The 23,913-nt window shown below is 54.8% G+C and overlaps 1 protein-coding gene and 1 non-coding gene across 4 annotated transcripts; both read left to right on the top strand.

The window, feature by feature from the left end:
- The first annotated feature begins 210 nt into the window (after window positions 1-210).
- On the top strand, window positions 211-283 carry TRNAK-CUU (transfer RNA lysine (anticodon CUU)). The gene has a single exon. It is a non-coding gene; the product is annotated as a tRNA-Lys (tRNA).
- A 208-nt stretch (window positions 284-491) lies between these two features.
- Window positions 492-16,440, top strand: MORF4L1 (mortality factor 4 like 1). Of its 3 annotated transcripts, none has more exons than XM_021543434.4 (13): window positions 492-573; window positions 2,926-2,972; window positions 4,947-5,014; window positions 7,088-7,174; window positions 7,327-7,407; window positions 9,088-9,150; window positions 11,825-11,850; window positions 12,386-12,474; window positions 12,579-12,680; window positions 12,918-13,006; window positions 14,085-14,257; window positions 14,544-14,628; window positions 15,779-16,440. In XM_021543434.4, exons 1-13 carry the CDS (start codon window positions 534-536, stop codon window positions 15,861-15,863), a joined length of 1,035 nt encoding a protein of 344 aa, XP_021399109.1. In that variant the 5' UTR covers window positions 492-533; the 3' UTR covers window positions 15,864-16,440. The 3 variants fall into 3 exon arrangements, with proteins under 3 accessions (XP_021399109.1, XP_085445193.1, XP_031361581.2); XM_085589067.1 differs by having other exon boundaries at window positions 492-708; XM_031505721.3 differs by having other exon boundaries at window positions 492-873.
- The last annotated feature ends 7,473 nt before the right edge of the window (window positions 16,441-23,913 follow it).

Raw genomic sequence — 23,913 nt, 5'->3', positions numbered from 1 at the left:
TGGCATCCCACAGCTTCCCCGGGACGGCCGCACCTCCGCTGATGGATAACGTTTGGGACAAAGTTTAATTAGGCGATAATGTTAACTACGCCAATTAGGCGATAGTGCTAACTCCGCCAATCAGCCGGGGGCGCGCCCTCTGGCGGCCGGAGCAGGGAACGCCCTTACTGCGGGTGCCGACACCCGCTGCCGCCGCTGGGTGTGCGTGGCGCCCGGCTAGCTCAGTCGGTAGAGCATGGGACTCTTAATCCCAGGGTCGTGGGTTCGAGCCCCACGTTGGGCGCATTGCGTTTTTCCCGTTTTTTCTCGGTTTTCATTAATTTTTTCGCCCCCCGGCCCGATCCGGCTGCTCACGGCGCGGGCAGCCGCGCTCTGGGCAGCGGTCCGGCTGGCGGGGCGGAGCGGGCGGGCGGGACTGCATGTCCCGGCATGCCCGGGCCGCGGCTGCGCGGCGGGGCCGGGCCGGCGGCGGGGCCGGGCCGGGCGGCGCCGGGGCCCGCGGGAGCGGCCGGAGGAGGGACCGGCCCTTATAAATGGCGCCCAAGCAGGACCCCAAGCCCAAGTTCCAGGAGGGTGAGTGCGGCAGGGCCCGGCGCCGTGCCCGGTGCGGGGCCCCGCTCTGGCCCCGCTCTGGCCCCGCTCTGGCCCCGCGGCTCGGGGGGGTTTGGCCCCAGCGCTCCCCGCTCAGCCCCGACCCGCTGGGAATAGGTGGGAAAGCGAATTCCCGCAGCTTTGTCCCTTCCCGGCCTTCCTCTCCGCTCCCGGCAGCACGCGGGCCCTCCCCACCCCGTTCTATCCTTCATTTTCCTGCGCGGATGTTCCTCGGTGTTAAAACGGCTGCGAGCCCTCCGGTGTGTCGGGGGTTTTGTTTCGGTGCGTTTGGAAAATGGTTGTTATTTTTTTTTATTTGTTTGTTGTCGCCCGGAAGGGAGCCCAGTGCAGGAGGATTCATGGAGGCAGCGGTGGATGCCAGCACAGCTGGAATCCACATCTGCCGCAGAGCACTGGGGTTTAGGTGGGTAAGGATGACTCGGGCTGTTTAGGAGGATTTTTCGACGTATATTTGGATTTTTAGGTGATGGTTGAGGTTGAGATTAATAAAGTAAGAGAAACGGAAATAGCAGTGCAGTGTAAGATGGATGCCCCATCCCTGGAATGTCCCAGGCCAGGCTGGACGGGGCTGGGAGCAGCCTGGGACAGTGAAGGTGTCCCTGCCATGGCAGGATGGGATGGGATCAGCTTTGGTGTAAGGAACAGCGTGTGGATCCAGGGATCAGCCCGTGTGTGAGGGAGCAGGAGCCTGCCGGGTTATCATGGAGACAAAGAACCCTTTCTGCAGATCATCCGTGTGTTGTTAAAAATGAATGTTCCTCGGTAACTGTGGGCATCTCTCCTGCAAGACACTGCCCAGCTCTGAGGCTGAGGTGTGTCTGCCACCAGCACTGTGAGCACCGTGACAAATGAGGGTGGCAATGCCACCTCTGATTGTCAGCCCCGTCTCTAGGGACATTTTTAAATAAATAAAAGGACCAACTGTGTGATGCATCAGTGTGGGCACTCTGGGGACAACCAGCGCCTTTTTCTTTGTGAGACACAGAGGCATTTCACAGTTCCACAGCTCATCTTCCCAAAAGCAGGAAGCACTGCAGCTTCCAGGAGGAGATGTGCCCTCAGATCTCCTGGGTTCAGCACCCTGCAGTTCCCTCAGTGGAGCCACACAGTGAGGCTTGGCCACGAGGAGATAAAACCGGGCTGAGGGACAATCTCATCCTGCTCCAAAGCCCAGAGCGAGGGGGTTCTGCTGCTGCCCAGCCCTGCCCTGCCCCACAGGCTGCGTGGGGAAGCAGCATGGGGGTCTCTCTTCCTGACTCCCCTGGGCTGGCAATGCCACGTGCTGCCCTTCCTGCAAGGAGAGGACACGGGTGACAGTGGCAGGAGCTTCAGGTGCAGAGGTGGGTGTTAGACAGTGTCCTGGGTCAGTGACCCCTCAGAGGGGCAGCTCTGCCTGCCTGTGGCTGAGCCCAGCCTGCTGTGGGGGCTGCAGCTCCCCGAGGCTGGGGAGGAGCTCTGGGGATGTCAGGGAGGAGCAGGGATGTGGGCTTTGCTGCCAGAGTCACCAGCACTGTGTGCTGTGTGTGTGCAGCTGCTCTGGCATCTCGGGGATCTCTGCTCTGATCCCTCTGCCGGGACAGAGCATTTGTTTCTGGGGTCAGTCCTGCCTGGGAGCTGCCCCCAGGCTGCTCTGTGCTGTTCCTGGGGGCACAGGCTGTGGGCATGGCCCCTGAGCTGTTTCCCTGTGCTGTTCCTGGGGCACAGGCTGTGGGCATGGCCCCTGAGCTGTTTCTCTGTGCTGTTCCTGGGGGCACAGGCTGTGGGCATGGCCCCTGAGCTGTTTCCCTGTGCTGTTCCTGGGGCACAGGCTGTGGGCATGGCCCCTGAGCTGTTTCTCTGTGCTGTTCCTGGGGGCACAGGCTGTGGGCACGGCCCCTGAGCTGTTTCTCTGTGCTGTTCCTGGGGCACAGGCTGTGGGCACGGCCCCTGAGCTGTTTCTCTGTGCTGTTCCTGGGGCACAGGCTGTGGGCACGGCCCCTGAGCTCTTTCCCTGTGCTGTTCCTGGGGCACAGGCTGTGGGCACAGCCCCTGAGCTGTTTCCCTGTGCTGTTCCTGGGGCACAGGCTGTGGGCACGGCCCCTGAGCTGTTTCCCTGTGCTGTTCCTGGGGCACAGGCTGTGGGCACGGCCCCTGAGCTGTTTCCCTGTGCTGTTCCTGGGGCACAGGCTGTGGGCATGGCCCCTGAGCTGTTTCCCTGTGCTGTTCCTGGGGCACAGGCTGTGGGCACGGCCCCTGAGCTGTTTCCCTGTGCTGTTCCTGGGGCACAGGCTGTGGGCATGGCCCCTGAGCTGTTTCTCTGTGTTTCCCTTGCAGGTGAGCGAGTGCTGTGTTTCCATGGACCTCTCCTTTATGAAGCCAAGGTGGGTGTGGGAGGCTGCAGGTGGCTCCTGCTGCTGCCCAGGAAAACAAGGACATGTTTCTGTCTGCTGTGTCTCTAGATGGGACCAAGGACTGGAACTAAATTTAACAGAAAGCTGTCTGAAATCAATTTCAGACCCTGGGGCTCTATTCCAGAACCATTTCAGGAAGCCCAGTGGCACCGTGCAGCTATTCTGGGAAGCTCCCAGAGGCTGTTAGAACATCCCAGAACACTGGAAATATCCCAGAACACTTTGTGCCTGCAGGATTTGGTGCCTGAGCTGCTCAGGGGGAGGGGGCTGAGTACAGCCCGTGGCCTTCCACAGCACCAGTGCCCAGGAGGAGCTGCACTGCAGTGACAAAGGACGTGGCAGTCCCAGTTCTGCTTCCCAGCTCTGGCTCTTTCACCACAGGAGCCTGCAGTGCAGATTTGTGCCCCTGCTGCCTCAGTGTCTGAGTGCCCCACTCCCCCTGGAAGGGAAGGAAAGGGCTCTTGGGGCTGTGTGGGTTGGAAGGTGTGCAGAAATTCCTGGGGCACCTCAGACAGGGATTTAAATCCTTTGGATGTTAACACAGGGAGGCAGGAGAAGCACTCAGCTTCTCTCTTCAGGAGAAAGAGTTGTTGTAATGCTAAAATCTCTCCCAGAGCACTGAGAGGGTTTGGGCTGCTCCAAACCATTCCCACCTTAGGGCTCCTACTCTGCTCTTTCCTGCCTCTGGATCAGAAGGATGAGGTTGTGGGATTTGTTGGGAATGTGTGCTCAGGGTTGTTGTGCCTGCAGAGAGGAGGGTGATGGAGGCTTCTGGCTTTGAGGCAATGACCTTGTGCCACCCAGCCAGCCCCGAGCTGGAGCAGCTGTGCTTGCCCTGCTCTTGCCAGGGTGGAATGAGTGCTGCAGGAGCAGGCTGTGCCAGCTGGGTGCTGCAAGGGATTTCCCAGCTCACAGGTGGCTTTTGGCTGGCTGTTTGTACCCAGTGGGTCCTTCAGCGTTCCTGCGCTGGCAGAATGATCTTGAAGTTTAATTTTAAAAAGGTTTGACTTGTTTATTTTAAAGGGTTTCATTTTAAAAGCTGCTTTGTCAGTAGTAATGAATAACAACCTTGGCTTTCTTCCTGCTCCTTTGATCTGTTTTTCTCCTGTGGTTGGTTCTCAGTCCAGCAGTTGTTTTGCTCCTGACCACATCCTTGGTGTCCCACATCAAGGTGGTCAGAGCAGCTCTTTGTGAGGGCTCGTGGCAAACGGGAGCTGTCTGTGCATCTCTGCCATGCAGAGTTAAAGCTTTGAGAGCCACTTCAGGCCCTTCTAACCCCCAGCAGGGAAAATATTTTGCTACAGAACTGTATTTGAGTCATCTTTTGCTTGGTGCTGAGCCCCTTTCTTCTCCAAGACAAGCAGAGGCAGGCTCAGGCTGTGTGTGGCTGGGTTTAGCTGCAGGCTGTCAGAACAAGCACTGCTGCAGCAGCAGGAGAACCTTAGTCCTGGCTGCAGGCTCACGTGAGCCTGGGTTTAAGTTCCATATGTGGCATTCTGCAGGTGTTTCCTCCTCTCTGGCACTGTTTTGTAGCTGAATGGGTACAGCACAGTGTGGTCTTGAGAAAATGTTGTATTAGCCAAAGGTTCTGCCCTCTCCAATGCTTGGGGGTGGCTCTGTGTGCCAGGAAAATACCAGTCATGGTTTTGGGAGCAGTTTTTACTTCAGTGGAAGAAAAACACCTTTTAAAGAGAGTCAAATCTGGAGCCTTGCAGGTTTTTCAGCGGCCTCATTCTGTCACTGCTCGGGGGGGGCAGTGGCAGCTGAATCTCAGCACCTCCAGAACAGAACTTGAACTTCCTGGAGGAAGTGTTGAGTTGGTGGATTTGAATTGTACAGCCAAGAAGTTCAGAGGCAGGGAAAGTTCTGCAAGCTAAAGCAGCAAAATGCCCTGAGCTCTGCCTGTTTTCCCTGGGACTGACTGACCTTTCGTCTCTGTTCCAGTGTGTAAAGGTTGCCATAAAGGACAAGCAAGTGAAATACTTTATCCATTACAGCGGTTGGAATAAAAAGTAAGTAGTGCATGGGATAAAAGCAGGATTTCTCTTTCCTTTCCAGGGAGATGCTTTGTCTGAGTGTGGGCTGGGGGCAGCAGCACTGCCATGTCCCTGCTGGGATCCTCTGGGATGACCAGGATGATTTAATACCTGAGCTGCTGATTCAATGCCTGATTTATGTAACACAGAGAACATTGCCAAACTGGCCATTTCCTGCAGAACTGGCAGAGGCTGCTGGGAATGCTCTGGGACATTCTGGTTGCTCAGGGTGGGAAACACTGGAGTTCCTCCCTGGCAGAAACTTCTGCTATGAAAACTTCCTTGTTATGCCTTGGGAGGAAGGGCAGCTCCTCCTGAGGTGGGGCAGAAGCACTCGGATCCCCTGGCCTTGCCTCAGCCCAGGTGCTGGGGGGATTTTGGAGCACAGCTCGCTGAGGGCTGGCTCAGCAGCAGGTGCAGCCTGTGTTTCAGCTCCAGCCTCTCAGATTAAATAAACTTACAGATGCTTTTCCCTCCTGCAAAACTGGCAGGGTTCCAGGTGGGAGATGGCTGAGGGTTACAGGCACCTCTGTGGGATTTTAAATGTGGAGCACGTTAAAGGTGAAAGCTTCCATGAGGTTGTTATATTGATGTACTTTTCTCCCTTTTTTTGAGTTGTTTTCTACCCCTCGGATTGAATGTAGGCAATGGAGGTTTTTTCCTAGGTGATTAAAAACCTCAGCTCTTCAAACCCAGAAGTCTCAGAGGGCAGTTTCCTGTTTGGTTTGGTTTCATTTCCATGCTGAGGACTCTTAGTCACAGCAGTCTTGATCTCTGTGATGTGACTAAAAGCTGAACCTTGTTTTAGATGTGACTTTTAATTGCATCTGCCCTCCCTGCTGCCAGAGGGCCAGGGATGGCTCAGTGTAAACACAACACTTACAGGGGCACGGTCCCTGTGTGTGGTGGCTCCTCTTCATGAGGCAGCATCAGTGTGGCCCTTCCTTCCCTTGTTTGTGCCACGGAGGGGGCAGAGGTGGTGTCCTCATCCCGCTTTTCTTGCTCGTGCTGTTTGAGTTTTCATTTTTGCCTTCAAGCTCCAATTAAGGACATTAAAAGTGGCATTGCTGTGAGGGCCAGGGCAGCACAGCCCTCACCTGCAGCTGTCAGGGCCTGGCTTGGAATTATTTTGCCCTTATCACAGTCAGGATACCAGCAAGCTTTGTCACCGTGGGGCACAGAGGTGCCACCTGGGCACACAGCACTTTTGGGAGGTCCATTGCAGCTGGGCAGGCAGGAGTGGGAGAAGTGGCTTAGGCAGAGCCTGCCCAAACCCCAGAGCCTCTGGGCACAGCTGGAGGTGTCCCTGCAGTCTGCAGGTGCTGCCCTTGCCTTCTCTCCACCTCTGCACTCCTGCTGCTCCTGCAGCAGTATTGGTCTGCTCCAAGACTGGCAGCTGCTGAAGAGTGGCACAGAGCTCTTCACCAAGAGCTTTAACTGATGTGCTTTAGAATGGCCACTTTTAATGTGTTTTATTTGAGATAAGTTGTCAGATTGCTCAGCTGAGGCACTCTGTGTTGAAGTGGAATTCCTGCTGTAATGGCAATTTCCCCAACACCTGTTCTCTTAAATCGTTCACTTCAGACTCTGCAAATATTCATGCCATCTTGGTTTCCTTCACAGACAGAAATCAGTAAGTTACAGTAAGACCCTGTTGCTGAATTTGTTGACCTATAAAATGTCGGAATAGATAAAGGAAGCTTTCTCAGTAATAGATTATGGCTACAGATATCCCATAATTTTGTAAGAACAGAGTATTTTTTCTTTCCTGTGATGCTTCTTTTGAGTTCAAGACTGTTCTCTCCCTCCTAAATTGCCTTTCAAGTTTGGGAAGCTGGAAATGCCAGGGGGTTACACTTCCCTGGCTAAATCATTCCAGCTCCAGGCAGTGGGGAACGTGTGGTGGCTTTGGCCTTGAGTTGTGCCACTCCATGACTTGACCCAAAGCAGAGTTTAGTTCCAAGTTCTGTGAAGCTTTTAATTGACTGTTGTGGGCAAGGCAATCATGGGAAGGTTTTGAGTGCTGATTTGTCTCTGGGTTTTTTGCAGCTGGGATGAATGGGTTCCAGAAAGCAGAGTGCTCAAATACGTGGATACCAACCTGCAGAAACAAAAGGAACTCCAGAAGGCCAACCAGTGAGTAGTGGGGAGGAAGGGATTCTCAGGGAATGTTTGTTTAACAGAGCTTCAATCCACAGTTATCAGGGGAAGGTACTGAGTTTCAAACCAAAGTCAAAGAAGCTTCTTTTCCCACCAAAATCTTAATTCTGAATGCGCTCTGTTTAAAGGGAACAATATGCAGAGGGGAAGATGAGAGGAGCTGCTCCAGGCAAGAAGACTTCTGGTCTGCAGCAGAAGAATGTTGAAGTGTAAGATTCTTTTTTATTTAAAAATAAAAAACCCAAACAAGACAGCCCACCCCCAAACCCTGCCCAAACCCCCTCCCAGACTTTGGTTTGTCAGTTTTAATGTCTCTGCAGCTCAGCTCCATTTCTTGTGGCACAGCCTGTGCAAAAGCATTTTAATGGCACCAAAAAGGCCTTTGTTGAAGTATTTAATTTAAAATACCTTTTAGATGGTGCACAGTTAATGTTGAATGCACGCTCTGCAATTTTTTGCAGTCTGTTGTCGGTGACCTGCCACTCAAAAAGTGGTGATTCCTCATAAGTCTTGTATATCTCAGTAAAATCAGTTTCTCTGTAGAATTTCCCAGCTCTTCCAGCACTTTGGAATAAATCCTCACAATGCCTTGCCTTCTGCCATGGTGCAGCTGTCAAAACTGCATTTAAAGAGCCTTTCTTTGGCTGGATTTGACAAAACTAAACCCATAAGTACACAATTAAAAATGGATTTGCATCCTAAGAGACCAGAAGCAAGCTCAGGCATCTACTAGAAAAACTTTATTTGAGCTGTGACTGTCAGATTTCCTTCACTCCATCCTTTTGGTGCTTAGGGAGAGTTTTATGGTAGATTTTCAGACAATCAGTCCAGCTCTGCTCATTTCTCATCTTCTGTTTGGGCAGGGTTTCACTTATTGACGAACGTGGCCCTTACTTACTGGGCTGTTTTGAATCTCTAATTTCATTTGTGATGCTGGCTGTCACCAGGAGGTTGCTTCAATGCCAGCAGTTCTTCAGGAGTGGATTTGGCAGCAGCCTCGGGCTGCAGGGCTCGCTCAGGGGCAGGTTTGCTGTGTGTGGAATGCGAGTCGTGGCTTTGAGCAGTGCAGCCCAGGTGGGGACAGGGAATTGGGGATTGCTCTGGACCCTGGGGCAGTTTCACTTGGGGAGTGGCCCAAGCCTGGCCAGGGCTGCAGCTGGCTCCTGGTGTGGGGAAAGGGGAGCCAGGGGATCCCCCTGGATCTGCTGGGTCCCCCTGAATCCCCCGGACTGCTGGCTGGGTGCTCCCCTGTGCTCAGGTGCTGCAGGCAGAGCCCCAGCTGAGCCCTCCATGGGAAGCAGGCACTCACCGTGTCCTCATGTGGGCTCAGACAAAGCCCAGCCCAACTCTGTGTGGGCAGCTGATGAGTGTCGTTAAAATCTAATTAAAACGGGTCTGAATGATCACCAGCACTGATTTGGCTGATTAAAGGGCTGTTCCAGCTGACTGTGTGAGTGGTGGGAGGGAGCTGATGGTGGCTGTGGGTTTGACTCAGCTGTGAGTGTGTGTTGTTTGCACTACAGAGTAACTCTTCCCAAAATACACTTCCAAAATCCAGCCTTGTGCATCCGAGCTCACTGCAGGCACAAAGTGCTGGTGGTGAGGGGAGGATAAACTGTGCACACAGCTGTTCTAACAGGGTAACACTGTGCGCCTCTGTGGGCCTCAGAATGCACCTTTGTGGCACTCCTGGGGCATCTGAGGGAAAGGTGGTCGACATTCTAAAACTTATTCTAAAAACTCATTCTAAAATGAGTTTTTCCTTGGCTAAGCAAGCGTTAGTGGCAGTAGTGCGAGCACAGCCTGTCGTCGGGGGTGTCCATGGAGGTGGGCTGGCAGCTGCTGGGTGCTGTGAGGGCTGCCAGCAGCTGCCTGTGCCCTGTCCCCAGGTTCTTCCGCCGCGATGGAGCCCACACCGTTTGCTGCCTGGAGACCCCGGCCATCTCCACACGGTGAGTGGGGCCTGGCCACACGGGGCTGCCACCCCGGGGCGACCGGGTTCTGTCCTGGGCTCTGGGCAAGCGATGAGAGCCCTCAGCCTTCCTGGGCTCTGTCCTGGGCTCTGTCCTGGGCTCTGTCCTGGGCTCTGTCCTGGGCTCTGGGCAGGCCATGAGAGCCCTCAGCCTTCCTGGGCTCCGTCCTGGGCTCCGTCCTGGGCTCTGTCCTGGGCTCCGGGCAGGCCATGAGAGCCCTCAGCCTTCCTGGGCTCCGTCCTGGGCTCCGTCCTGGGCTCTGGGCAGGCCATGAGAGCCCTCAGCCTTCCTGGGCTCTGTCCTGGGCTCTGTCCTGGGCTCTGTCCTGGGCTCTGGGCAAGCGATGAGAGCCCTCAGCCTTCCTGGGCTCTGTCCTGGGCTCTGTCCTGGGCTCTGGGCAAGCGATGAGAGCCCTCAGCCTTCCTGGGCTCTGTCCTGGGCTCTGGGCAGGCCATGAGAGCCCTCAGCCTTCCTGGGCTCTGTCCTGGGCTCTGTCCTGGGCTCTGTCCTGGGCTCTGTCCTGGGCTCTGTCCTGGGCTCTGTCCTGGGCTCTGTCCTGGGCTCTGTCCTGGGCTCCGTCCTGGGTTCTGTCCTGGGCTCTGGGCAGGCTATGAGAGCCCTCAGCCTTCCTGGGCTCTGGGAGCCCTCAGCTCTGGCAGGCCCTGAGCCCTCAGCTCTCCTGGGGTCCACCTTTCCTCTCTCCTGGGTTCTGGCAAACCCTGGCAGCCCTCAGCTGTCCTGGGGCCCCACCCTTGGTTCTTCCCTGGGTTCTGCCCTGGGTTCTGGGCAGGCCATGAGAGCCCTCAGCTGTCCTGGGTTCTGTCCTGGGTTCTGAGCAAGTGATGAGAGCTCTCAGCCTTCCTGGGTTCTGGGAGCCTGCAGCTCCCCTGGATCCTGTCCTGGGTTCTGGCAGGCCCTGATCCCTCAGCTCTCCTGGGGTCCACCTTTCCTCTCTCCTGGGTTCTGCAAACCCTGGCAGCCCTCACCTGTCCTGGGGCCCACTTTTCCTCTCTAATGAGTTCTCTGCTGGGTTCTGGGCAGGTCCTGGGTTCTCCTCTGGGTTCTGGCAAACCCTGGCAGCCCTCAGCTGTCCTGGGGCCCACCTTTCCTCTCCCCTGGGTTCTCCCCTGGGTTCTGGGCAGGCCCTGGGGGCCCTTGGCTGTTCTGGGGTGCTTTGTTCCCTTGTTTGGGGTTGCTGAAAGCCCCTTTGCAGCTCCTCTGCCCGGCACCTTTGTGGTGGGGCTGGCTGCAGTGGCAGGACTCTCCCTGCAGTGTGCAGCTGACTCCAAACTTTCAGCCCTGGATCCTTCTGGAGGTGCTTCCTGCAGCCTGGAGCTCCTGGGAAGCAGCACCGAGGAGTTTTTAACCCTGGGAGCAGTGCTGGTGTCGGGAGGGAGAGCTCAGAACCTGCTCCTTGTGCTGTGCTTTTGTTTGAGTCTGTTCAGGGTGACTGCTCTGCAAAATGCAGCAGCTGGTTCCAAAAGCTGTGAAGCAGTCTGTGATCAAATAGAAATATGTATGAAATGCAGGTTTGGGTTTAAAATAATTACTCATTCTCTGATAACTGGAAGCTGTAGCAGAAAAAAAATGTGTAGTTAAAGCAGGCTTTATAGCTGCCTATGCAACACCTTCTGATCTGTTAAATGTAGCTCTGCTGAATTCCAGCTTCCCAGAATTTATTCTACATTTCATGGGCCTAAAAATCAGGGAACAGTCAGAGTTAATGAGTGCTTAAAAAATAGGAAAGGTAACCAAGTGTTCTGGAGGGAAGATAAGACACTGAGTAACAAATTAGGGAATAACATCTGGTTGTAAGTAATCTAAGTGCAGTTTTAAAAACTCTGCTTCTGTTCTAACTGTTACCCTGATTTTTATCTTGTGAATTAATCCTGGGAAGGGCTCCCTCTGAGGGATGAGCTTTATCTTGCCCACAGTTTCAGCCTCACTTCAGCTGCTTTGCCTTTAAACAAACCCTTTCCTCTCCTATCTCCAGCCCTTCCTCAGAACTCTGCCTGTTTCCTGGCCCTGATAATCCCAGTCCAGAGCCTGAAAACAAGAGTCACTTGAGGGGTGCTGAATTTCTGAGGCGTCAGTGTTGGCCTGGTGGATTTTTATCCACCCAGTGCCCAGTTTTTGAGCAGTGGATCCAGGCTGCTGTTGGCAGGGAGCAAACTGAGGAGTCATGGTTCTCCAGCTGAAACTTCCTGAAAATGGGTAGTAAATAGTCAAAGTGCTCCTGCATCTTCCCTCTGCTGCTGCACTGGTAAAGCTGGAGGGTTTTTTTCAGTCTTCTACTGGAAGTTAATTCAGTTGAGTTGAGATTTTTCTGGGAATTCCCAGCACTTCTGTTTCCTTGTGCCATATTCTGCCTGAAATAAAACAGCCACAAACTTCATGTAGCTCTCCAAGAGCACTTGGGAATGACAAAACTTCCCAAAAATGGTGAATTCTGACCTGTTCCATGAAGAATCTCGTGGTGCCATAGCTCTGAAGCAAAGTTGTAGCTTCTGTTCCCTCTGTGTGTCCTTAGCTAAACACTGCCCAGGCCTCTGAGGATCTGCTCCCTGTGCTTGAACCATTTTCTGGCTTTCTGCTGTAGCTTCCTTTAGTACCACTCTCTTGACATGTGCACTAATTTGTGTTCTTCTTGCAGGAAAACAAAAAAGAACAAGCAGAAAAGTAAGTGTGTTTTATTTTGTGTCTGAGTGGGTCTCTCTAGTGAAGGTTGTGTAGCTGAAATAAGACCTTACCTTGTGCTGTCCCTCCTGGGGCTCTCCCTGCTCAGGAAGGGGAAGGTTCACACTTTTCTGCTTGGTACAAAATCTGCTTGTTCCAGCCTGCCAGGATTTTGAGCTCTTGCAATTGAAAAGTGAAGCTGATCTGTTGAAATAACCTAAATTTGACTTAGGAAATTTTCTTGCTGAGATGGAGACATGACAGAGCTGCAGAGCTGAGCTCTGCAGAAATTCTCCCCCAAAAATATGACAGACTGGTGTGGTTCTAGTGGAGAAACCTCCCTCAGAAAAGTGCCAGTGCAGCAGTTTAAACTGGCACAAACAGGGGGACTCCCAGAACAGAAGTAATATTTAAAACAACAACAACAAAAAAACCAACAGGTGCAAAGGTGACCTGAGAAAATCTGAGCCTTGCTTTGAAATCCTTCCCCTAAATGTTCCCTGCTGTTCTTTCCTGCTGCTGTGTGTGCTGTGCACAGCTCCAGGCATTGGGGAGGGGAGCAGCACCAGTGAGACTCCCCAGCCTCCCAGGAAGAAGAGGGCTCGGGTGGATCCAACAGTTGAAAGTGTGAGTATTTTCCATTCCCTCCCAGGGATTTTGGGTGGAAAACAGAGGGTGCTGTGCTCCCAATTTGTACCTGAGAGTAATTAGTCTGGCTTGGCTATTTTCAGGAGGAGACGTTTATGAACAGAGTTGAAGTGAAGGTGAAGATCCCTGAGGAGCTGAAGCCATGGCTGGTGGATGACTGGGACTTGATCACCAGGCAGAAACAGGTGAAAATCCTGCCCAGCTCTGGGAACACCTTCCACCGTCCCAGGCTGCCCAGCTTGGTTGGGTTTTTTTAATGCCCAGCTAAACTCTTGGGGTAGTCCCTTCCTAACCTCTATCATCTTAACCAGCTGATTTCATCCTAGTCCTGGTGAGAAAGGAAAGGGTTTCAGTTCAGCTGCCACGTATAAATGTCTGCAAGAATGAGACAAACTTGTATTTGTTCTGTTTTGCATTTGTAGCTCTTCTATCTCCCTGCCAAGAAGAACGTGGACTCCATTTTAGAGGATTATGCAAACTACAAAAAATCCCGAGGAAATACTGATAACAAGTGAGTAGTGCTCACTGCCAGCCTTAAACACCTCCTTGGCTCTTGTTGGACTTGGATTCCATGAAAAATGGAATAAGGCTGTGAAACCTGACCCAGCCCCATGTCCAGTGCCCTGTTCCAAGCCCAAGGTGATAGTGGTGTTCAGAAATCCTAAGGGAGGGATTCCAAATCCACGTCTGCTTTGTGGATATAATTTCTGCTTCCCCACTTGGCCTAAGCCTTTTCCTGCAGGAAGCTGATAGAAACTTCCCAGAGAAGCTGCGTGAGGTGAGCTCAGTGCCCCTGGGTCCCTCAGAGCCAGGGGCCAGGGAGGTGCACGAGGACTTGTAAATCCTCAGATGGGCAAAGCCAATTACTGTTTGTAATTACCCCAGCAATCAGCCCTGAGCAAAACAAGGTGTGTTTACTCTGCAGGAGACTTTCCTGTTTGAAAGGGAGAACAGAAAAAGGAAGTCATTTTCTTCCATTCGAGAGGAAGCAGGTTATTGACTTGTCAGGGTGTTTTAACCTGCTCTGATGTAATTGTCCTGATGCCTGTTCTAAATTTGTAGGCAGGGTGGGGTGAGGATTGTGCTCCTCTGTCGCTGCCAGGTCCTGTACAGGCAGGGTGAGGTTGGAGGCCTGCAGGGATCTGGCAGGAGAGGCCTGGGAGGAAGGGAGCAGGTGCCTGAAATACTATAGGGCTCTGTCCCCCTGCTCAGTGTAATTAATTCAGTGTTGTCCTTTGAACATGGTGGGAGCTGGGATGAGCTTTGGGTGACAGAGAAAGCTGCTGAGTGTCCCCAGTGCTGCCTGTGCCCTCAAAAGGGCTGCTCCAAGTCCATCTCTTGGAGAGCATGGCTGAAAACTGCTGCTCTTGGTTTGCCTAAACCCTGGCTCCGTTCAGAACAGCCCATTTTCCAGAGAGGTCTGGAATTGCATCTCTCCCTGTGGCTGTAGATTTTAAGGTCTGCAGACAAATTTCCTTGTGAATGCCTGTGAAGGACCCTCCCAATTCGGGTGGTCTCCCCGAGCCAAGCCTTGCCCTGGAGCAGTCCCTGGTGCTCGGGGCAGGCCTTGCAGAGCTCTGTGTCCCCAGGGAATACGCTGTGAACGAGGTGGTGGCAGGGATCAAGGAGTACTTCAATGTGATGCTGGGCACGCAGCTGCTGTACAAGTTCGAGAGGCCACAGTACGCCGAGATCCTGGCGGATCACCCCGACGCTCCCATGTCCCAGGTCTACGGGGCCCCGCACCTCCTGAGGCTCTTTGGTGAGTGCCACTGGGCAGGGGGTGAGGAGCCCAGTGCTTGTTTCCCCCTCTCCAGCCTGTGGCAGGCAGCTCTGAAGGGTGGCTTCATTCCCTATCCAAGTACCCAAAAGGCTCAGGGCCATTGCAGGGTTTGGGATGGAAATGGATTTTTAAACTGTGGCTGGTCTGGGTGAAATTGTATATATTGGAGTAGATGGCTGGGCTGCTTTCCTGTGCTGCTGTAAGGTTGTGAACTCACAGCACGACGAGAAGCAGTGCTTGTCACAAGTGTCCTTCCTTTGGGCAGTGCGGATCGGAGCCATGCTGGCCTACACGCCCCTGGATGAGAAGAGTCTGGCTTTGCTCTTGAACTACTTGCATGACTTCTTAAAGTGAGTACTTGTGAGGTCTTCCAGCAAGAAAGACAGAGGTCAGGGAGCTCAGGCTGCTGTGAGGCTGCCCCTTTGCAGTGAATTGTTGTGTAACTGGGGCCTGTGTGTGGGATCTTCCCCACGGCTGCAGTGAAGCCTCCCAGACTCCACTTCTCTGCTTCTGTTAATCTGCACTCCTACCCTGTCCCATCTGCTCCTTGTTGCAAAATAAATGCTTCAACATTTATTTATAACTGCAAAAAAAAAAAAGCAAATGATAATTCCAGCAAGCTATTAAATTACACAACAGTTACTCAACAACAATTGAGCAAATGTTTAAAAAGTGATGAACTTTAAGAATGTTATTTTTGGGACAGACTGTCACTAGGGCTTTAGTGTGCTATGGTATCCTGTAGCTGTGGGATGTTCAGGAGGAAAACAACCTGATAATAATAAAACACTTCAATGTGAAATGAGGTGAGCGTTAAGGTTTCTTCCAACCCAAATAATTCAGTGATCCTATGATTAAGAGCTATTGGAAGCTGAAAGAAAGCCCTCAGTAAATCCAGGACAGCTCTACAGCAGCAGGGCTTGACAGGAGTCAGCCTGGTAGCCAGGAAAACCTGCCCTGGGATAGCCCTGGTCCTTTGGGGCAGTCTGAGGTAAATGCTGAAGAGGTAGAGGCTGTGAGGTAGAACTGTGAACCCAGTGAGCAGAAATCCTGAACCCATTCCATGAGAATTTATGGCACACAGCCTTTACCTTTGGCCATTCCTTGTTTTGCCATCCTTCACTCAGCCCTCGAGGGTCCCTGTTTGTGCAGACAGAACTTCCTGGTGTTCTGTCCCTGCTCCCTTGGTACAGCACTTCCAGATGGATCCTTGGTGCAGCAGCTGCCTGAACCTCCAATGCCAACAGCTTCATCCTCTTAATCCTGAGCTGCTGGAGCTCACCTGGAGCCAGAGGTGCTCGGCAGCCCTTTGGAATGGATTTTTGGCTGAGCTGGCAGATGTGTAAGCACTTGGCAGAGCTGATGGGAGCAGCTACTGTGGGACTGACTGGTGCTTCTCAGACCCTGCTGTGTGTCTGGGCAAACACCTCCAGATTCCCAGGCTCCCTGAACAGCAGGATTCGGGCAAGAAGCAATGTAATTTTTTCGTTGTTTTTGCAGATATTTAGCAAAGAACTCCTCCGCATTGTTCAGTGCCAGTGACTACGAGGTGGCCCCTCCGGAGTACCACCGGAAAGCGGTGTAATCCCCTGGAGCAGGGCCTGGGTCCTGCACCACTGTCCACTTCTGCATCCTGTCCTTCACCTCCCCGTCACACAGCTCCTGCAAACGTAGAGTGATTCAAATTGTGTGTGTGAAGTGCAACCGCCACGTAAGTCCGGAAGATTCCTCATTCTGCAATGGAATTTCTTGTCCCAGAGTGGAAGCTCGGAGCTGCCGGGAGCTCCGTGGTGTTTCTGGCTCGGTGTGTGCATCGCTGGGATGTAGAGGAATGTGTTCTGGCGTGTCATTGTCTGACCTCAGTGCTCGTAGGGCTGCTCAGCCTCACTCACCCGCTTTATTCCATAGTAATGACAGACCACGAGGGCTGTGTCACCTGTCCTGGTGCTATTGACTCTCTCACTCACCCCAGTGACTTTTTGGTGTTGAAAGTTCAATGTTTGGTTCATAAATGTCTGCTTTTCATGGGGTAGTTGAAGGACTGTGACTTTTTTTTATATTCTAATGATAGGAAAATGCATTCTCATCTCGTAGTGTTTGGAAATGTTGGTCTCTCGCAGAGCTGTTTTACAGATCTGCAAATAAACTTTTTTAATTTCAAATGTGGTTTCTGATGTTTGTGTTTGCATCAGTCGCTGCCGTGTGAGTGTCCTGGCCAGGCTGAGCGAGGGAATGAGGGGTTTGGATCTCTTCAAGGCATTGCATGACTTGGCTCTGAGTAGCTGCTCTTTGCATGCAAAATACCAGGTTTTAATCACAGATGTTACTGCAGGAAGCCACGGTGGCCAGGGATCTGGGACCCATCCTGTCCCAGGGCTGCTCTGGGGTGGGGCTGAGCCTTTCCTGAGGGGCTGAGGGTCCCACACGTGTGCCCTCCCAGCACCTGCTGGGGCTGAGGCTGGGCTGGGCTGCCCGGGGCTGAGGGAAGGTGTGAGCACATTTTCCAGACAGAAATCCAGCAGGGTGGTGTCCCACCCTGCCCTCCTGTGCTGAGCCAGCCCCCAGTGCTGCTGGGGCTGGGGTGGTCTGCTTGGATAGGGAGCTGTGTGAAAAAGCAGCAGGATCTGCTGTCACATGGAAAAATAAGGATATTGAGCAATGGGGTGAGGGGAAGTTGTCATGGAAACTGAGGCAGGGCTGGGAGCAGCTGTGGCACTTCCAAGGGGGGTTCCCACTCGGAATTCTGTTCAGGGCAGGCAGGGAGCAGGGAAGGGGCTCTGTGGCTTCCCTGCCCAGCGCCAGGCTGGGTTGGAGCCGTGTGGGAAGGTGGGTGCTCCTCTGGCTCCTGGTGCTGTTCCAGTCACTGCCTGCTCGCCTCAGCGTTGTTAATTAGCCACTTCTCATTATTTATCCTGGCCATTACCCGGAGCCAGGATCATGTTCCAATCTGAACAATGGATTTATCCTTTGCCAACCACTCCAAGAGTGAAACTGGCCTTTTGCTGTCAGTGCTCGTGCTCACAGAGCTGGGTTTGTACCAAGGCCTGTTGGGATCTTCTGGTCATTCTGTTTTATGTAGGAAGGTCCCTGGGCTCCTGCTGGCCAACCAAGGTTCCCAGGGAGAGGACAACTGGTGCTTTGTTGCCCCTCCAAGCTGGGAGCTTTGCTTCTTCCAGCTCTTCCTGGAAAGGGTGAGCACTTCCTCAGGCTGGCCTGAGGCAGGATTGTTGGCTTCCTTGGTGCCCTTGGCCCCCATGGAGTCTGTGTTCCTCAGGCAGGGCTGTACCCCTGGAGAATTTGAGGAGTTTGTAGAGCAGGAATTGAAACATTTGCAAGGATGGACTGCTGGAGGCCAATCCCCATGCTCGGGAAGGGAGGCTCTAGGAAGTGTAGTCCCTGTGACAGAGCCTGGGGGAGTCCAGGTGGCCGAGCTCCCTCCTGGAAAAGGTGCTTTTACACATGGGAAATGATTGATGAAGTTGTGGGGAGCAGTGATGAACTGTCCCTGTCAGGGTGACCCTGGTGGGAGGGCAGTGTTGTGCTGTTACTGATGTTCCAGTTGTGCCATTCCCGATGTTCCAGCTGTACCAGTCCCAGTGTTCCAGCTGTGCCATTCCCGATGTTCCAGCTGCACATCCTGCCCCGCGTGCTGTGCTGCCTGTTCCCTCCCTTTGCCCCGGTGTGAGGGTGGTTTCCTGTGCCGTGGGTGCGGAGGGCTGGTCCCTCCTCGCTGTTTTCCTGCTGCCCTTTCGAGCCTGGCCTGTGCCAGATCCCGGGCTGCTCCATCCCGGGCTGCTCCCTGCCCTGCTGCCTCGGCACGGAGAGGAGAGGAGAGGGAGCAGAGCGATCCCTGTGGCGCTGCCCCAGCTCAGCCATGGCATCCTCACAGGTGAGTGCCCCCACAACCACGGTGTGCCCGTGTCCTGCGTGTGCTGGCAGCTGTGCCCCGCCTGGGGTCTGTGCTGGGGGGACACATCACACGGTGGGGCTGGCTCAGGGTGAGGGGGTTTAGCCCTGGCACGGCCGAGGGAAGGAGCCAGGAGCTGCTGGGGGTTCTGGAGCTCTCTGTGAGGGACAAGGAGCTTATTGGAGGTGATAAGGAGCTCACGGGTCCCAAAGCCCATTACGGCTCCACGGGGCTCCCTGTTACCTGCACATGCTCACCGGGCTTTCCAGGCACTCTAATGCCACACCGGGATTATGCCAAGGCTTTGCCCTACTCCCTCCCTGTTAATTATTAACTGGAATTCATGACATGAAGGGTGGAGAGATGCAGGGAGCACTGCAGAGGGTGTTCCTCTGCCTCATCACCCCAAGGACCTGCTGGTGCCCCAAGAGCAAGGGCAACACCAGAACCCCCAGCCCCAGCGTGGGTTCTGCTGCCTGTGTGGCCTTCCTGGGTGTCAGGGAGCTGTAATCGGCTTCTCTGGAGAAAAGCAGCTTTCTGCAGCTGCCCTGGGCCATGAGCAGGGGCTGCCAGGAGCCGTGTGTGTCCCCTTGAGGACCCTGCTGCTGAGGGGCACTATTAGGTTTCCATTCCCATGGCTTCAGCAGCTGCTGGAGGTTCTGGAAGGCCCTGGCTGGGCAGCACCCCCTGGCAGTATGAGTGGTGGGAGTCCTGCAGGATCCAGTCTCTGTCCTTGGCAGGAGCAGCCAGGGAGCAGCTCTGGCTCAGCCGCTGCTCTCACCTGTAATTGGCACCGAGAGGTTGCTAAATGCAGCAGTGGAGGCTGCTGGCTAATTAGTTTATTCTCTAAAACTGCCTTTCAGGAGCAGCTCGGTGATCTGGGGAAGGCCAGGGCTGGACAGGGGTGTCATTACCTCGTTAGGCCGGCTAATGGAGCTGGGAAACACCAACCTGTGCACGCTCCCGCTGCCACAATCGCTGCTTTTGTTTCTGAACTGGGTGGGGAGCGCAAACCCTTCCCGTATGAAACCACAGGGATTCGTTATCCAGGGCCCCAGCGCCCGGCATGGCACCGATGGAGCCCCACCCCTCTCCATCCCTTCTGCTCTCTGTGGAGCTCTCCATGGAAACGGGATCGGCATCGTCCCCGCGAGTCCCACAGCCACGCTGGCGTTATCAGGGCTGGGGCTCCGAGCTGGCACCAGAACAGCTGTGCCCTCCCCGGACCGAGAGGATGCCCCGATCCCCGTGCCCTTCCCGGCCCGAGAGGATGCCCCTATCCCCGTGCCCTCCCCGGCCCCAGAGGATGCCCCGATCCCCGTGCCCTCCCCGGCCCCAGAGGATGCCCCGATCCCCGTGCCCTCCCCGGACCGAGAGGATGCCCCGATCCCCGTGCCCTCCCCGGCCCCACAGGATGCCCCGATCCCCGTGCCCTCCCCGGCCCCAGAGGATGCCCCGATCCCCGTGCCCTCCCCGGACCGAGAGGATGCCCCGATCCCCGTGCCCTCCCCGGCCCCAGAGGATGCCCCGATCCCCGTGCCCTCCCCGGACCGAGAGGATGCTCCGTGCTTTAGGGACGGGTTGTTCTTTCCCTTCCCAGACCTGCGGGTTCCGTACAGCAGCAGAGCAGGTTCCAGTGCCCACTGCCATCCGAGGGACAGCGGGACAGAACAGGAGAGCTGCACGGCAGCGACCGGGCTGTGCGGATGTTCCCTGCTCCTCCCCGGCTTGCTCAGTGCGTGAGTGACGCCGGGAGCGAGGAATGCAGGGCTGGCCGAGCTCCTCCTGTCTCTGGCAGCCCCGACACCCCGGTCCTGCTGCCAGCCCAGCCCAGGGCAGGTATCGCCACCACACCCAGACCTGTGCGGGGAGCCCTGACCCCGACACCCCCACGCTTGAACCCGGCCGCAGGTGGAGGTGATGCTCCGAGGAGGGATAATTACTGGCGCGGGCCATCCTTGCGTGCTTCGTGGTCCAGCGGCTCAGCAATTAGCGCTAGGGAGCGGCCGGGGAGGAGCTCCTCGTGATCCTTTGTCTCTCGGAGTTTCCCAGCAGAAGCTGTTCGCCGTGATTTGCTCTGAAGTGTCGCTGCCCCAGCTGAACCTGTGCGGCAGCTGCTGCCTCACCTGCCCGCAGGTCTGGGCAAAGAGAACGCTGGTCCCTCCATCAAGTCGACATCACAATAGGCTCTGATTATATCTCGCAGACAGATGCAGTCACACATATCCATGGTATTATTTTTTTCACCCATGGAAAATTAATGATAGTGAAAAATTAATTTTGATTAACAACTGGTGTGTCACCAAAAGGGAATTTTTTTTATTTTTAGTATAGGGAAAAACAGTTGTGCCAGAATACTCCCGAACTGGCGCCTCAGCCAGTCCTCTGAGCAGAGGGGATCAGTCCTGCAGGAGCAGGGAAAACCGAGGCAGACGGAGGTGAGGCTTGGTGGAGCGGGCTGGTGCTGGAAGGAGAAGGTGCAGCAGGACGGAGCTGTCAGTGGTGGCTTGTCACCTGTGCCCTCTGCTCCTGCACCCCGAGCCCGGGGCAGCGCCGGAGGCTGCAGGAGTGCCGGCAGCCGGAGCTGGGGCGGGTGTGCCCGGCACGGCCGGCGCTGACAGCGGTGACTGACGTTCCGGTGGGTGACCTGCGGAGTGTGGCACCTTGTGTGCCAGCCAGCAGCTCCTCACGCGTGCCAGCCGGAGCCGTCCCCAGCAGGGCCCGTAGCCGAAGCTGGGGGTGGCCCTGTCTGCTGCGTGCCCGCAGCCCGAGCGGGAGCGCTGGGATGAGAGCCCTGCGTCCACCGCCGCGTTTCTACTTTTAACCTCTTTAGGGTCCTGTCTGTAACCTGCCCTAATTTTAGGCATCGGGCTGTGGCGCTGAATCCCGCAGGGAAGAATGAGTGCAGGTGTAAAATTAGCCGGATTATTCTGGGCTGGCGGTTACCAGCTCCACCATGGAAACATGTCCGGCTCAGCCGTGTGTGCTGCTGCCTCCCCAGCAGCCCTGCTCCCACCTCAGGATCGGCCTGCAGTCACAATCCTGTTATCCACCCGGAGCCTGAGAGGGAAAGGACATCATTCCTGCACTTAGGAATTGATCCTGAATGCTTAGGATCATGTTAGGGGCAACCAAGCCTTTCAGTCCCAGTGGTTTGGCTGGGAAGAGTTTGGGCAGCAGAGACTAAACAAGGAGAAATAGTGAATTTCTAGGCTCTGCCACAGCTGGAGAGGAGATTATGTCAAATAACTAACATGGAAATGTTAATCAGCATTAACTGTAGCCCAAATTCCATTAGAGGAATGCTAAACAAAGAGAAGGAAAAGATTAGGATTAGGGTGGTTTGGCAACAGGCTGTCCTCTCCAAAGTTTGGGCCTCGTGCTCCAGGATTTAAGCTGTTATTTAAAATACAGTCATCTTCTTTTCCACCTCGCTGCAAACACCAGAATGTCCAAGTGTAGATCAGCTGGAACTGGCACATGGAGCGTGCAGCAACCTGGTCAGTGCTCAGTCCTCTGCTGAGGACACAGCAAAGCAGCAGCTCCTCAGTGTGAGCACAAATGTCCCTGCCCAGGCTTCCCTGGCACTGCCCTGCCAGGGACTGGTGTCATGGAGAGGCAGTGACCGAGGAGGCTGCAGGGGACATGGCCAGCCTGGGCAGCTGAGGGCACTCTGAAAGGAGTTTTGGGGTTTTGGTTTGTCATGCCTGGACATGATCTCCTGAGATTCTGGGGTTTTAACACTTCATGTTAGCTTGTGCTTGACTGTTCACTCCCTGGTTTCAGTACTTTTCCCTGCTCGCTTTGTCCTGGCCCTTTTTCACCAAGTTTTCAGAGTTAATATTTCTGAAGTAACTCAGGTTCCTCCTGTTCTTCCCATAAGGAGCCAGGCTGGGAGAGCTGTGGGGTTCAGCCTGGAGAAAAGAAGGCTCCAGGAAGATCTCAGAGCCCCTTCCAGTGCCTAAAGGGGCTCCAAGAGACCTGGAAAGGGACCTTGAACAAGGGCCTGGAGGTACAGGACAAGGGGGAATGACTTCACACAGCTTTAAGGTCCCTTCCAACCCAACCCAGTCTGGGATTCTGTGATCCTGTGTTCTCATTCGAGCTGGAAACGCAGGAGGACGTGGAGCTGTGGAGTCTGACAGAGGGCAAAGCCCTAGGGCAGAGCTCACCCCAGCCCAGCAGAACTGGAAAGGGTTTGGATTTAGCTGTGCCTCTTCCCCCACTTGCAGGCTCCCGGAGGCTGCGGCCCGCAGGGGATGGAGGGGGAGTGAAGCTGTGCAGTCACACAGGCGGTGATCTCTGCACACAGCTGACTGTTCCAGAGGCTCTCGTGACAAAGGCCACTCTGCAATGCATCCCAGCCTGCATGTGAGGTGGAATTTGAGTGTGGAAGCTGCCCTGTAGCAGGACAGAAGTTCTTTTCTCCATGGAGCTTGCAGATTGCTCGCTGCACTTGAGAGACTGAGCAGACAAGTGCGTTCAAACAACATCCAAACAGCATCCAAGAGCGATGGGCACTGGCACTGCTGAGCAGGGCTGAGTCTCACCAGCTAAAAGCAGCCCTGGGCCGAGGGGCAGGAGCTGCCCCCGCAGCCAGGGAAGCATTCCCAGGTGGGATCCCACGGCAGGCGCCATCCCGGAGGGGCCGATGTCGGGACAGTGTCTGCTGCCTGCTCTGGCACTCAGCACACCAAAAGGGCCCGGCACAGCACTCCGGAGGTTCCCAGGCTCTTTGGGTGCTCTGGTATTTTTTCCCTTCTCTTGAAATGACAAGACTTTGAGAAAAGCCATCCTTGAATAGCTCGGCAGAGAGGCGGCTCAGGTTTCCCAGCTGCCGAGCCCTTGCTGCAGGTATTTCGGGCAGCCTTTGTCCAGCAAGCTGTGGGGTGCCGCTGGAATTAGGACACGGCGAGCCTGCCCCTTCTCCCAGGACTGCTCCAAGGACTGAGGCCTCTGCTCCACCACCAGATCAGCTCCCGGATTTGCACAGATTGCTGCCTAGCAGGAGCCGAAGCTCCTTTCCGGAATGAATCCTGTTCACAGGAAATTCAGCCCCCGTTGGCATCGGCCAGCATCCAAGAGAGAGCAGTACCAGCAGACACAGGATTTATTTTGGGTGCCATGAACTCGGGTTGCAGTAACTGCTGTGAGTGCCAGTCGTGTGCCAGCCTCAGGTCACCCAGCTCTCTGTGCCACGCCGGGCGCTGTTCATGCCCCAGCCTCTCTCTGTTCCGTGAGCCCAGGCTGCTTTGGCTGCTGCAGGTTCAGCTGCTCCCTCGAGCAGGCAGTTCAAAGCCTGGTTTCCCACTGCTCAGAGCAGATGGAGAGCAGGGAAGGCACGGCCCAGATAATGGAGCTAATTTGTGAGGCTCGGGGAGCTTGTGGGGCTTCCCTGGCTTCAGGAGACGCTGCTGGTTGGGATCACTGGGGGAGACGCTGGGGTTGCTATTATTGCACTGCAAGTCCTGCGTGCCTGGGTGGTTGCTAACCTGGGACGCTGCTTGCTTTGCTCCTCATCACCCTAAAAATGAATCCAGGATCTCTCCGGTGCTGACAGGAGCTCCCAAGAAGAGACAGAGGCTGAGGGAGCTGCTGAAGGTCACGAGGCTCCGGTTTCATGTTGATCCATTTGAGCTTAAGCAAGGCTCCGAGCTGCTGATGGTCCAAGCCCAGGCATCACACACACACAAGGATAAGAAGCTTAGGAAGAGCTTTGCCTTTGCTA

The sequence above is a fragment of the Lonchura striata genome, chromosome 10 (assembly GCF_050655825.1).
Source record: "Lonchura striata isolate lonStrDom1 chromosome 10, ASM5065582v1, whole genome shotgun sequence".
In the NCBI taxonomy this organism is placed as follows: Eukaryota; Metazoa; Chordata; class Aves; order Passeriformes; family Estrildidae; genus Lonchura; species Lonchura striata.
This window is presented reverse-complemented; position numbering and strand designations above follow the sequence as displayed.